The sequence below is a fragment of the Anneissia japonica genome, unplaced genomic scaffold (genome assembly GCF_011630105.1).
Source record: "Anneissia japonica isolate Jap-2015-1 unplaced genomic scaffold, ASM1163010v1 scaffold287923_len1623670_cov205, whole genome shotgun sequence".
Classification (NCBI taxonomy): domain Eukaryota; kingdom Metazoa; phylum Echinodermata; class Crinoidea; order Comatulida; family Comatulidae; genus Anneissia; species Anneissia japonica.
In genome coordinates, this window is record NW_022721637.1 from 516,401 (window position 1) to 532,165 (window position 15,765).

The 15,765-nt window shown below is 32.7% G+C and overlaps 1 protein-coding gene across 1 annotated transcript in view; it reads right to left on the bottom strand.

The window, feature by feature from the left end:
• The window catches only part of LOC117111611 (E3 ubiquitin-protein ligase UBR2-like), a gene marked incomplete in the record, with an annotated part of 34,269 nt that overhangs the window by 6,967 nt on the left and 11,537 nt on the right, over positions 1-15,765 (bottom strand). Inside the window, 23 exon segments of the mRNA XM_033254559.1 lie at positions 1-132; positions 642-729; positions 1,724-1,784; positions 2,053-2,164; positions 2,787-2,935; positions 4,403-4,564; positions 5,718-5,811; positions 6,118-6,164; positions 7,030-7,188; positions 7,336-7,586; positions 8,287-8,375; positions 8,561-8,651; positions 9,390-9,544; positions 9,872-9,920; positions 10,208-10,310; positions 11,357-11,409; positions 11,994-12,118; positions 12,285-12,354; positions 12,722-12,832; positions 13,271-13,336; positions 14,121-14,231; positions 15,019-15,080; positions 15,625-15,711. Coding sequence (XP_033110450.1) covers positions 1-132; positions 642-729; positions 1,724-1,784; positions 2,053-2,164; positions 2,787-2,935; positions 4,403-4,564; positions 5,718-5,811; positions 6,118-6,164; positions 7,030-7,188; positions 7,336-7,586; positions 8,287-8,375; positions 8,561-8,651; positions 9,390-9,544; positions 9,872-9,920; positions 10,208-10,310; positions 11,357-11,409; positions 11,994-12,118; positions 12,285-12,354; positions 12,722-12,832; positions 13,271-13,336; positions 14,121-14,231; positions 15,019-15,080; positions 15,625-15,711 — 2,427 coding nt within the window.

Consider the following 15,765-nt stretch of genomic DNA (forward strand, 5'->3'; position numbering starts at 1 on the left):
GTTTTCGTACATGTTGATGATTGTAGACAGTGATGCCCTCAGCACCCAACCTCACAAGTGCATTCACACAATCTGCTTGCCTACTGGACAGTGAACAAAATAATGGCTTTTCCTCGACTCTAAGGTACAGCTCTGTATAAAAGAAACAACAGAATCTGGTTAAAATCATGGAAAATTACATTTATGCTGCTTTCCAGTCCTTTCTCTATTAATTCTTATCTCACTTTCATACACTCTCTGATTACTCACTTACTTAGCCTCTTCATTCCCCTTATCTTTACTCTCTAATTCCCTTTATTCTATCCACTCAAGTCCTCATTCCACACCCTTCCATTCCTTCCCTTATCCTCTGTGATTCTCCTCTCTTATCTTTTTCAATCCTCCATCCCTTATTACTTTTGAACTTATCTATAGTGATTAATTGCCTAATTTCTTAATAATAAGACTTATTAAAGCACACAAATCTGATCTTGATCTGATCTTGTGTGATCAATTGATAGCAAGCCTGATCGGTTGATTGACTGACTGATAGACTCATTACATAACTGAGTTGATAGAAGATTAAACCGCCAAGGCCTAACTGTCATTGTACTGTTCAAAACGTGAAAGACTTAGAAAATCTATTTCAAATCAAACCACACCTGCTGTTTGAATGGTGTAAGCCACAGCCTCCCAACACATGATAGGTATGCGACTATTACTGTCATCAGGCATCACATTCAATCCAACCTACAACAGATACAAGATATACTCATAACTAATTTTGATTAGTCTAAAAAACGAATAATAACTAACGTAACTGTCATGGCTAGCCCAACACCCAAGGAAAACAGGCACATCTGTCGCTGTCTCACGTGCACTGATTTTAAATGGTATTTGCTTATGCTGTTGAAAATAAATTGGTTATGGAATAACTCCTTATTTTCATGAGGGTACTTATTCAATAGCAACTTAGGCCCATGGTTAGACTTGCCACAGGTTCCTTATCAATTTTTTTTTCATTCCAGACAGTGCCACCAACGAGTAAGTTTTAAATTTAAAAGATGGAATTAAGAGTATATAAATAGAGTACGGGACGTCAATTAAATTTAGCATAGCGTGTGCTAAGCACAATAAAAAGACTATATTTCACAAAATTCACTGAGTAACCCAATTAATGCCTGCAATCCAGCCTAGCTCATTGTTTCTGAACTTAGGTTAAGACTGATTTCCATAAAATTGCTACACATTATTGCTGACTCCTTTGGTGATGCTGATTAGTCAGTTGCATCCGGGAGTGTTCCCGATTGCGTCAGGAACAGCTACGCAAAGGCCTGGCAAAAAAAAATGTTTGTGCCTCTGACAATGAAATTGTCTTGGTAGAATACCGCCAGCACCAAATGTTATCTATTCATCATACAGCCTAATAGTAAATTTTTTTGAATTTTCCCCCCCCCAAAATTTCTCCGGGACATCCATGCCTCCGACCACCGTCGCACAATAGTGCACTTTTTCCATCCCTGGCTACGCTATGCAACGATTGCAGTAAAAAAATCTGTAGCGACAGTGCAGCGATTGTATTGAAAGCAAGGTTAATACACATTTTCCTATCTGTTGATTGTATCAAGACCACGGATATGTTTGAGTCACGAGGTGAAATATTGTCAGTAAACAATTGAAATGTTGTCCAAACAAGAAATTCTTACAATGTACACTGACAAAGAGAATGTGTTCAAATACTTACAGTGTAGATGGACATGGAGAATGTCTTCAACATTTCAGTTCTATCGACAGGCAGATGTGGTCTGTGAAAAGAAATCACAAAAAATAAATCACAAGATGTACTATAAGTGTGTGACTTGTATTACAATATTTCTTTTTCGATATGAGTTTGCATCAGGAAAATATCACACCTATACAAAATTTTCTTATTAAAAAATGTTCAATTTTAACTACAGTTCTATTTTAGAATTAAAAAAAATATATATAATTTACTAGTACAACAAAATTCTTTTTTGGCTGTGTTATTACTAAGTACAAGTAATTGAAAAAAATGAAACAAAGAACACTAACTTTAGAGAATATTTTGCATTTGTCTGTTGATTGAAACTGAGCAACCGCCAGACCTCTGAACTAATGGTTGATTTCCCAATGTTTGACTTCCCAACGAAGGGCTTTTTGTAATCTGAAATCAAAATACATATCAAATCACACAAAGCGGCAGTGATCTTGGTATATAAATGAAATACTGGATAAACCAACTATTACCATTGGTCCCTAAATAGCATACCCTTGAAAAATAATGGTCTGTTCCGCAGTACTGTACTCTAACCACTCTGTCTTTAATCCATTTTGCAAAACAGACTATGCAAACCATGCAATGCTGTGTGATGGAAGGTTCTATTATTTTTAGGGTTTTAATGAAAAAAAATGGCGATAATCTGTTCAATATATCAGTCAGGCTACTCCAGCCAATCTTATAATAATAATAATAATAATAATAATAATAATAATAATAATAATAATAATGTAGTTTTATATAGCGCACAAATCCATCTAACATAAGATGCTCAGGGCACTTGATATGTGGACAAGGAACTCAAAGAACTCAAAGATTTCTTTGCTCCTAAGGGTCCCTTCGTGTCTGTGCTACCTGGTAACCTGGTACCAGCAACTCTCATCGTCCACCACAGGAGCTGTTGGTGGTCTAACAGTTTTTTGACAATTTGTTCAGTTGATTATAATGTTGTACGAGTTTTGCATGTTTGTATAAATTGTGTGGTATGATCTTGTTAATAATAGCTTACCATCTTTTTTCTGTTTTGCTGGAGTTTCATCGGACAACGTGGCGGTATCCATTGTAATTTCTGCTTCCTCCTTCAACTCCATGTCTTCGCGGAGTACATCTCTTATCAAGCTCAGCATATGCTCAACACTAACATCACATTGTTTCTTACTGCAATAAAATTACATAACAAAAATATTAACACTTTTAATGACTGCAGTGAATGACTGCTTATTTAAGATAAGATAAGATAATAAAATGTTTACATCATTAAAAGAGATCAGGATAACATTGTTATAGTCAAAGCAAATTTATTTATACAAATACATAATATATCCTACATAATCTTAAATGTAATATATAATTTAATAAAATAACCATTAGCATAAACCTACTGTATCTAACACATTGAGACATGCCTAAATATGGTCATGACATCACATCATGACCATATATAGGCATATTATGACTATATATGGGTTTTGCCATGTCCAAACCAGCATTAGTGACAGAAATACTTTTTAATATATTTATATTCACCACATTATAAGCCTTAAAATGATGGGTCATTTACTGGAATCAATTTACCACTTCCAAAGTTAAGAGTAAAAGTATTAGGGCTTCTCTGTATGAATGTGTACAATACTGACACATTCTTATGCTTACTCAGTTTAACAACTATCGACAGTACACTGCTACATTCTTATGCTTACTCAGTTTAACAACAATCGACAGTACGCTGCTACAATACTGCTACATTCTTATGCTTACTCAGTTTAACAACTATCGACAGTACGCTGCTACAATACTGCTACATTCTTATGCTTACTCAGTTTAACAACTATCGACAGTACACTGCTACCAATACTGCTACATTCTTATGCTTACTCAGTTTAACAACTATCGACAGTACGCTGCTACAATACTGCTACATTCTTATGCTTACTCAGTTTAACAACTATCGACAGTATGCTGCTACAATACTGCTACATTCTTATGCTTACTCAGTTTAACAACTATCGACAGTAAGCTGCTACAATACTGCTACATTCTTATGCTTTCTCAGTTTAACAACTATCGACAGTACGCTGCTACAATACTGCTACATTCTTATGCTTACTCAGTTTAACAACTATCGACAGTACGCTGCTACAATACTGCTACATTCTTATGCTTACTCAGTTTAACAACTATCGACAGTACGCTGCTTTTGGCATGGCAAGCATCATATATAGGCATACAACAGTTTTTGTCGAAGAAAATATGATAGTGAGAAAAGAGCTTTATGGAAAGAAAAGAGCACTGATGTCAAGTTATTTATGATACAAATCATGAGAGACTCTCTTGAAGTTGCTTGGTATATGTATGATACAAATCATGAGACACTCTTGAAGTTGCTTGGTATATGTATGATACAAATCATGAGACACTCTTGAAGTTGCTTGGTATATGTATGATACAAATCATGAACTCTTGAAGTTGCTTGGTATATGTATGATACAAATCATGAGAGAAACTCTTAAAGTTGCTTGGTATATGTATGATACAAATCATGAGAGAGACACTCTTGAAGTTGCTTGGTATATGTATGATACAAATCATGAGAGAGACACTCTTGAAGTTGCTTGGTATATGTACCTTTTTTCTACTGGGAGTAGATCAGGAAGAAGAGTTATGACGGTGTTACCAACAGTTTCACAGAGTGGACAGAGAAACTCGTTTTTGCTCAAATCAAAGCTGAGATGATTGCGAAATCGTACTGGCCTTTTATTTTCCTTTGCAACCAGTGAATCAGTATATCTATAGTTAATTTAAGAAACGTCATTAATAATAACAAACATAATAACTGAATAATAAAATTCAACAATTTAACAATTGACATTGAAATGAAGGTAAAGATGATGAAGCAAAATTACCAGTACTAAATGAAAGTGAAGAATCCCTAAACTTTTACTGTGATGGCTTGAACGGCTTGGCCTACTAAGCTCAGCCTAGCCTAGTTGGGCCTGGTACACAATCAACTAAATGTCAATGTATTTGTGGAATACCCCAAGGTTGTATTGTAGGACCACTGTTATTTGTGTTATATATGTCAATGATTTTCAAAAAAGTGTTTGTAATGTAAAAATTAGCATGTATGCAGATAATACAATTTATTATAAATCTTATAATATTGATGATGTTGTACATAACTTAAATGTTGACCTTGAATGCAATAGATAGTGGCTTCTTATACAATAAACTTACATTAAATGTACAAAAAACTTAATGCATGTTTATTGGTATGAAGGAGGAACTTTCTAAACTATCAAACAATAATGTTAATTTGTATATAGAAAATAACTGTCTAAAAAGAATTAGTTTAATACTGCAAACACCTTGGTGTTTATATCAATGAAAATAATCATACTGATAATGTATAAACTTAACTTCTGCTGGGTTCGTACTATGTGAAAAAGACCTCTAAATTTCTATCAAATGATCAACAATCTCTTATGCACAAAAGCATTAACATTTAAGGAACAAAATTATTTAAGCAGATTAAATGATGTCTTAAAAGTTGATCGTCTTAGCGAACCCACCACCCGCCAATATTGATGATTTCTAATAAAAATAAAATTTTATTTTTGGCCAATTAGTGTAACCGCCGCCACAAAAAATGGAAATTTTTAAAAAATAATTTATTTCTATTACGCCCGCCGCTGCCTTGAAATCTCCAAACATCAGATATATATATATTTCTTCTTAATTATAAAAAAAAACATATGAAACCCAGGCCAGCTGCTGTTGATTTTGTATGTTCTATCAACCAATGTGCAGACAACGGCTATCTTTTAGGAATCCGAACAAAACTGTAAAAATTACTGAAAAGTCCAGAAAAGTGTAATAATTATACTAATTTGAATCATCATCAAAAAAAAAAAAATATTGCTAAATAAATGATATAACTTACATTTGCCAGCATCTAGCATGCATGACGTGTCCACAGCTGCTAACGTGTGTGCCCCAGTAACGGTCGGCACTCTTCAAAAGGGGATCAAATGAATCTTAAAAAAATAATATACATATCTTGTATTTATAATGTAAAAAATACATTTGTATATATGTTTTATAGTTAATATAATAAATAATATAAAAGAAATGATAGCAGCACTTTCAAGACTAACTTGTAAAATTTGATTTCTAGCTTTTGTATTGTATTTATATTGTTCTATAGCAGACTAACACGGCTACACATTTTTTTCATTATAATAAATAAATGTATATAGAAAATATTTTGCTTCTATTTAGTACATAAACAAATGTATGTATTATTATTTTGCATTTATATAGCCAAAAATAAAAAAACTCACCCTTATCAGCAATTTTCTTTCCTCGTGTACTTGACAATACAGATGATCTTTGAAATAAAATTAAGGATTAGTTAAGAATATTTTGAGTATCTAAATTCAAGATCTAGAGCACAGGAGGGCAAAGCGCAGCTAGACAGGGATTTTTTTGCAGCAATCGAATATGAATTAAAAACCCTAGGGTTGGGGCCAGCCAAGCAACATTGGCTAGAAAACACCTTGTTTTTTACGGCCTGACACTGATCTTCCGTAAAATTAATATTAAAACTGGGAATAATGTGATGTAAAAACAATGCTTGAAGGTTTTTGAAAGCACACTGGAAATATCAGAGTTCGGCCCTCTGTGTTAAAATAAAAAATTCACTTTGGCCCTTCGATCGATTTTTATGTCCACACCTGACCTGGAGCAATGTCACTTAAGAGTTATCAGCACAAGCAGACACTTTGTGTTTTCACTGTTGTCTGAATTATTGGATGTCGCTTCAGTTGTTCTAAGTTTACGTTGTCATTAATCAGAAACTATTATAAATTCTGCTTGAAGTTCTATCTCAGATATTTAAAGATGTACTACCAGTCACAAAGACAGGGCAATACTTGAAAAATTAAAATACTGTAGAATGTTGAAATAGCCCATTTAAAATGATCAAATAAATTATTAGCTTTCAATGAGGAACAGATTAAAAAAGTACTTTTCACCGATTTACAGACATTTTACTACAGCATCCTTAAATTGACTACCAGCCAAAGTTATTATTTAACTGTCCAAATATTTTTTTTAATTCAAAATTTCAATTTTAGTTTAATAACTTACTTAAATATACAAATTAAGCAATTCAAAAATAGAATTTAAATTTTCAATTTTTTTTATACCTCATGACTGATAGTAAATATTTTGTTGTAATACGTTTTAAATACCTTTGAATGCAGGCAGTAAGAACCATAATTGGAGCGTCATCGCTGATCTTTTCCTCCTCCTGGCACAACATGCACGTTACTTTTGACGGCTCCCTGACTGGGATCAGCGTCTGCTCCGACCCAAGAGCTATTGCATATGACAGAGGTCCATCACTGACACTATGACAGAAAACACACAATTCAAATGAAAGAAATCGGATCAGACAAGAGACAGCTCTAATGCGTAAAATACATATCTATCACATCACTGACACTAGCATAAAAAAAATGTTAAGTTTAAAACCAAAGATTTCCCCGTTTACTTACTCAACATCCATACTTGTTGTGGAGGACTTCCTACTATCCAGGGGATTTGTATCTTCGAACAAACTTGGATTTTTCTTAATAAATGAGCGTTGCATGTCAGACATTTGTGCCATTATACGTTTTCTGCGCTCTTGCGCTAACTCAGCTTTCGTTTTTTTCTCCTCCTCTTCTTTACTGTCGTCCATGGACTTGGGCTCAAGTGGTAGTTCTGTTCCTAAGTTACCTTTAAGTTTTGAAACTTCAGAAAATTTCTAGGAGCAGCAAGGTAAAATGTTTTAATAAGGGAATTTAAATATTTGCAACTGAATCATTTATGTATAAACTGATTTTTATGTTTAACCTTCACTTAAAGTAATGTAAAGCAAGCTGATTTCAAATGATCCGTTACCTTTTATGCAAATGAATGACTCACAATAGCAACTTTTTTGTTTCAAGTGATTGTGTATTTTTAAAAGCAATGTAAATACAGTAGGCCTAAAGTAATTTAACTAAGGACACAATGGACAGCCACAGACACTTTACCACAACACAAGGCCTTAATACCATACCACATCCACCCACAAATATGATTTCAAAAAAATATATAAACAAAAGATATCATATCATATTATTAATTTCACCAGTAATAACAAAAAAAATGTACAAACGCAACGCAAAGTTACTGCTGCACAATAATAAATAAAACATTCAAGTATAAAAACAGATAACTATAAATAGGTAAATCACCTCATTTAAATATTTTATTTAAAATGTAAAAGTTACAAAGATAACAACAGATTACACACAAATGAGGTCAATACATATATGGGAAATATCTACTGGTATCAAAATTATGCAATGATGGAATGGACAATTCCCTCAAGTTTGGCAAATGGTAACTTGACATGTATGGGCTCATCCTGTTAAGTATTCACAATATTTACTACAAAAATAGAATGAAACATATTCTACCTTCAAAACCCACTCCAGAAGGTCTTTGTAAACATCAATACGTTGATTACCAACCAAGGATTGCAGGTTCTGCTCTAGGCTTGGATTACCTACAAAAATAAAGTAAATCTGATTATAGTAAAATATATTGAAATTAGTCACATCATAGACTATCCAAAAACAAAGAAAAAAAAAACTACGAACTCTAACATATATTACTGTCTGATAGAAACTTATTAACTTATTACGCCATATTACTTTTTTCTTAATTAGTTTATATTAGATAATTCAATACCTTCTGAAGCTTTCGCACTAAATTGGAAGCTCTTTGATTCACGATGTAATCGTTCTTCTTCAAGTAAAGCTAAGCCTGTGAGATATAGAGCCTGTAAAACAATAATCAATTTTTAGTTATTAATACAGGGTTAAACAGTAAAATGAGAGCTATAAAATGATAAAATAATAATTTAAATCAGACAGTTACAAGAGTTCAAACAAACAGCTGTTTAAAGAACAGTATTTGGGAGATCACTCTTCAAAGTTTACGTTTTTTCAGGCATTTCTCAGGCAGAAACCATCACCAAATCATTAAAAACTGTTGTTTTAACATTGAAAATGGGGAAAATAACAACATCATATGATGTTTAGATATATAATTTTTTTTTAGTTCAATAAAATAGATTACAAAAATGTTGACTTCAGCATGTTTTGGCCATTATCTCTAAAACAGATTGGCGAGGAGTGAACTTGTTCGGCTTGTCTTTGCAAAATATAGGCACATCATGACTACACATTGACATAGACCAGTTTTTTTGTCAAAGAAATTTTCATAACCTGGTCAGAGCTTTACCTACCCAATATCCCCTACTTCTACAGTCAGCTATTGGTTGAAATGAAGGGTAGTGAACATTTAACCTGGTCAGAGCTTTACCTACGCAATATCCCCTACATCTTCAGTCAGCTATTGGTTGAAATGAAGGGTAATGAACATTTAACCTGGTCAGAGCTTTACCTAACCAATATCCCCTACTTCTTCAGTCAGCTATTGGTTGTTATGAAGGGTAGTGAACATTTAACCTGATCGCTTTTACAAATATTACTAGAATTAATCTAATTAAACTGACCTTGTGAGTTGAATTTTCGGACCAGAATTTACTTGTTGCAGTTCTGGCGATGGTGGTGTTCAGTATATGTACAAATATGTCACATTCTAGTATCCTGCACATATTACTATAGTTGTGACACAATGTTGGAGGTAAAGGAGGCACCATAGCAGCAACTAAAAGAGAACATGAATATTCATTAAATAGATAGGTTTCCTATGAATGTGATCAAATTAAAATTTTATCATTCTTTGTTATTTAAAAAAAATTAAGATGTCAGTAACATTTCTCTAAATAATCATTAGCACTCAGTTTTTATTGTTTTTCTAACTATAGCAATGTTGTTTGAATTCAAACTTTTATTAACTCTTTACCAACACACTGTTTTTGTTAAAAATCATGTCCTCCAGACGGCAGGAGAGGAAAGTGTTTTTAAAGGAGTTAGAACGAGGAATCCCCAGTCCCCACCATCAAGCAGGGAAAGACAGTTGGAAAAAACTTACCTTCAATAGACTTGTGGTTTTTTCGTGCTTTTCTTTGATGTTCTTCAGACTAAAATTCATAAATAAAATTTCAAATAATTGTTATCTAGACTTCTTATCTGACAATATAAAATTGTACACCCAAAAACTAGGGTGTCACTACAGAGACACTTCTTTGAGACTTTATCTTATAGATATTAAGTATTCACACAAATAAGTTGCATTATGAGGGTTAAGAACAAAAGGAATATAATAGTTAATTATCTGAGCATTTGCAGGACCTGACCCATAACCATTAGTTTGAAGACTAGCACCACAACTGACATGTCACAACTAACCTATAATATCAATACTTACTCTAGATTTGTCTGCTCTAGTGTAGTGGTAGAAGTATTGATTGTAGGATGTTAGGCAGTTCTCATTCAGCTCGTAAATGCCTTTGCCAGTTGTTCCAGATTTTCTGAAATAAAATTTTAAAACATTCTTTAATAAAATTTAAATAAAAACATATATTGGGTTCATCTCCTTCAGACAGTTACATAATAAAGCACATCAATGTATACATAAAAACAAGAAATGCATGAAATCCCATTTAAAAAAAAACACTTGTGATTAGAGAAAATATCAATATTCTAGATATTAATTGCAGAAAATATATGGCAATTTGTAAAAAATTGCTATCCTTGAACAATATGCATGACTAAATGGGACAATAAGGTTCTATACCTGAAACATTTAAAGCAAATATACAAACAAATTGGCATATCATATTAAGAAAATTATACAAATACAAAATATCAAATATACATATATAAGTAGGTGATAAGAGCATTAAAAACATTCTTTAAACCAACTATGCTGAGCTTGAATTGGAGAAACTGAAATTAAAAGTTAGTAAATAAAACATTAACATATCTGAACAGAAACTAAATCCAAATACTGATTAATGTACACAGGACTAAAACCATGCATAGAAATAATAGGTGAAGCTAGATTATTGTTTGCAAACAACATTGTGAAAATACAGAGTAGTCTGCTAATGTATTTACACTTCCCCCCCTCCCCTCTCATTCCTTTTCCAGTTATACTCTTGTATCACTTCTGTTTCATACCACTTCCATCCTGCCTAATCCAACCACCTAACATCTTATCTCCCTCCCTACAAACCTTTAATGTTCTGTTTTCTTTTAACCATCTCTAGCCAACTTCCCCTATCTCAGCCCATTATTGCCACCAAATCTCTACCTGACCCCTCTTTCTCTATATCATCTGTTCTTTCCCCTTGCATAGCTACAATAACATTCCTTTGCATTGATGATATAATGTAGTATGATTTAATGTTAAGAGATTAACGTAAGTTAATACACTGTTAAAAATTAAAATAAAGATGCAATTTACATTTGTTCATGTTGTTAGCACATCGATGCAACACACTTACTTGAAAAACCCCTACTAAATTCACAACATCTTATTGCAGGGGTTAACACAATGTTACAACACACTTACTTGAACACACCCACTAAATTCACAACATCTTCTGCACCTGTTTCTTCTTGGGCCTGCAAGATCCATCAAACAATGTACAAATGAACTACAAAAAAACACTAAACTATGATGCAAGTGGAAAGGCCTCATTTCCTGAGGCCCTTTAACTTACTTGAAATTGGCAACGAGGCCAGTGACCCTGTCCATGCCTGTTTCATGATGGTGCTGAAACATAAGCAGATCAGCTATCTGTCTTTAATCAACTCTCATCACACACAGACCTATTTCTGTGTGTATTTTTAAATATTTTTATATGGGGAATTCCCTTTTAAAATTACCCTTTGTAGTGAAAAGATCATAATGGCTTAAGCAGCAATTTAATTGAATAGTTAGATTGAATTCTAACATGTATTTCTACATAAATTGTCATTTAAATTGTAATTATCTAATCAATCTAATATTATTTCTTTTAAGTTTTTGATATGTATGGATGTTTCAACTTCATCTGTTTCCCAATTAAGTTCGTAAAGTAACAGAAAACATATCTAATACATCCACCAACCACTTTGACCCAGTTCTTAAATGTGACATTCAGCATTAAATTGGCCTCTTTTTTATACCCCCCAAATATAATTTCAACTTTAAATAATTGACTTACATCCTCTGGTAATGATTTGTTGATTTCACTATGAGTCATCGGTGATATGCACAACTGGTGGATAACTTCACGCTTGATTCGGTCTGTATCAGATATCTCGCCAACTCCAACAACATAACGCTCACCTTTGATGAAATAAATGAAAAAACTTAAGTATAGAGAGGAACACACAGTACGCGAAAATCATAGAATGAAAGAACAATTACAATGAATAGAACATATTTAGAGTTGGCAACTGGGATCCTGATGTCAACTCCAGCTAATTGTGACAGGTCGCATTTCAATACTCACAAAGAATAATAATAAGTAATTCTAGAAACTCCTTCAGCAAAGTAACATTGCGCTGTCTTGCTTGTACATCCTGATAGAAAAGAAATTTTAGATTAAAATTGTAAAAAACATAAAATTTTACTCAACAGTTGCCTTTAAAATTGTACCTGAAATAAATATAAGAGTCTGTGGCTTATAAGTAAACAATTTTTAGAACTCAGCCTTAATTTACAGTTTAAGAATTTTTTTTTTCTGTAAACCATCATAAAAATAAACGCCTCAATAATATACTTCAAGCGCTACCTGAAAATTTCCAATTGCATAACTAACTGTGACATTGCCAAAGGCACATTTTTCTATGACACAATTTTCTCTTGAGAGAAGTGATTTTGTCCAATTGAAGTTACTGTTGAATGTATGATATCCTGAACAAAAAGAAAATCTTGTCAACAACTTACATCTGCTGACAGTGCACATGTGTCGTACTGTGTATCCATACATTGAATCAAATCAAAGCGATTCAAAACAGCAATCAGGAAGTGATCAGGTGGAAGAACAGCAGCACAAGTCTGTCAACAACAAAATTTTATTCAATCATTTAAACATTTTAATTGCAAATCACCTAAACTACCGTATAAACCAAGCATGTTTTTAATTTATTTTGTTTGTTTGAAATTCATGTACAGTATATGTACTGTACTATGTCGAAAGGAAGTCCATGCCACCTCGAAAAGAGGTCCATGGGCTGTGCCCGTGGTCTGTAGAATACAGCATGCTCAAAGAAAGTTAAAGAAAATCTGATTTTGCCCGCATCCACCACCCACAACTTGCACCTCGTCCAAAAAAGTGCACTGCCCGCGATTGGTACTGTTTAAACACATCAAGAATGACAAAAAGGCAAAATAATTTCACTCAGTAGTAAAGAAAATTCAATTTACTTAACAGATTCAAAAATCATTATTTCAAATCAATCAATCAAACATTATTTTTAAAAATAGATGTCTTACCTGTAGCATTATGATATCCTTATCATAAGTTTCATTTTGAAATCGAACACTATTATAGTTATAAAGCTGCAATAAATGAATAACAAATATTATTTTCTTAATTTGTTAAAAAAATTTATTAGCAGGTCAACTGAATCTTAAATTATCATCATCCTCTATGTAATTTTCTTCAACTAAAATGGAATGTTGCAGATTTAACAAAACAAAAAAAGAGTAAATAATACTAAGATAGGAATCATTAAAAAAAAAAATTAAATAAAAAAATTTAAAAATAATAAAGACAAGAGAGAGCAGCTTAGGTCAGACGGCTAATCTGGTGGTAGCCACTATGGATGTGTGTGCTGAACTGCGGAGATCTCTAGGTGTCCGGTTCAATTCCCATTGCTGCCTCTCCTTGTATTTTAGCTGGAGGCTAAAATACAAGCTATAAAAGCTCACCGTCTTTCGGATGAGATGTTTAAGCCATTGGTCCCGTGTGCATTGATGGCCCATGTGCACGTTAAAGCACGCAGTACTCTCTTCGGAAAAGAGTGAGGGATTGTCTCCCTGTGTACTGCCCAATCACCACCAGAGGGACCCAACTGGCAATAAGTCTTCTTCTAGACATTCGTGGGCTATCCTTGCTGTTTACACCGAATAAACCCAATTCAATCCAATCCAACAATAATAATTTATAGTAATTTTTAACTTTATCTTTAAAAGTATCCCAACCAGCACAAGTAAGTGAATCTGGTTGGAATGCAAAACTTAGCAACATCAGTTTTAGAAATAATATACTTTAGACCAAGATGCTCTAAGCGCCGATATCACCAGTTTACCCAACTTTACTATGCTATAATTAGATATCTACCTGATTTAATAGTGCGTATCCATTTCGCCGCCAAAGACCCACTTGACATTGTGCCTTCAATACCTGGATCCTCAGTGGACCTTCCATCAATTCCATCGGGTTAAGAGAACCCTAAAACAAAATGTATAGATGAAATACAATGTTCAAGATGGGAATTGTCTAAAACTGTACAGAGTTACTGTTACTGTTGTAGTATCCATCTTCTTTGAAAGACACATGGCCGTCATTGACGGAATCCGTTGACAAAATCACTGCTGGTGTTTACTTTGAGAGTCAAGATTTACCATTATGGCCTGCATTGTGCTACACCAATGTATTTCAATATTTATTTTATTATTAGATTTAATTTACTAAAATTCTAGAATGTTAGGGCTGATAAATTGCGACCTAATTACTACTGGCTGCAGCACTGTCAATACAAGATACAAGATACAAGATACAAGTCAACTTTATTGTCAAAATAATACATTCTGAGATATTTGTTGTACATGACATAGAATCGTTCATAAACATATAGAGTGTTAAATAAAGATTTCTTAGAAAATAAAAATTTGAGTCCTGTGCAGTTATCTTCTGAAATTTTGATTAAATAGATTACAAGCAATGTACAATGCTGAATTTTTAAAACGGTTTGTGGATATTTTATCAATATCAATATAATAATAATTATAATATAATAATATCAATATCAATGGTGATATTGTGCATATAAAAAATTTCCGTCACACATATTGTTCCATTAACCCAATAAATTTAAATTTGTGTAGTCCAAATAATTGAATATGTATTAAATTGTACTTAATTTAGAAAGTTTGAATGCATTGTGAGAATTAATTCCCTAGTGTTCTTATGCTTCTTAGTAAGCAGTATATTATAGCTCATGACATTAATTACTTACCATTGGTAGAAGACCTTCTTTGTAGTAGTTAAGATTGTACTTTCCTAGGTGAATATACAAACCTAATAGTTATAAAAAAAAAAAAAAAGAAAAAAAAAAAGTTATTTATCAACAGCTATACAGCAAGACGATTATTATTATTATTATATTATTATGTTACTAAAACCTACCTTAAGGGGAAATTAGAAAACAATTTAAAAAATGACAATAAGGGAAAAATAACATGACGTTAAGGGGAAAATAACACAAAAGATATTCCCCTTAAGTTTGATTTAGAGAAATTATTATCATCATTATCATTATTATTATTATTATTATTATTATTATTATTATTATTATTATTATTCATGACATAAATTCAGTAAGATTGTGTGCAGTTTCAAGTTTTTGTATTTACAAACCTGGTCTACCCACACACACACACAAAGAAATACACACGAGAAGGTCAAAGGCCAGATCTGTCTACTAGATAGAAGGATTACTACTTACATAATAGACAACCGACCAGTGGCTTTTTACTCAAAAACCATATTGTTACATATAGTATGCTAAAAATTTAATTATATTGCTGTTTTTACTTGTCATGTAAAGAAATAAATATCTTACCGGCAAGAAATCTGGTAATAGGAATATGGATAGAAACAGGTTGAGTAGAGATATCATACTCAATACACAAGACATTATGGCCGGATACTAGAGATTAAGCAGAAGTACACAAACCAATATTATATATATATACAGTATATA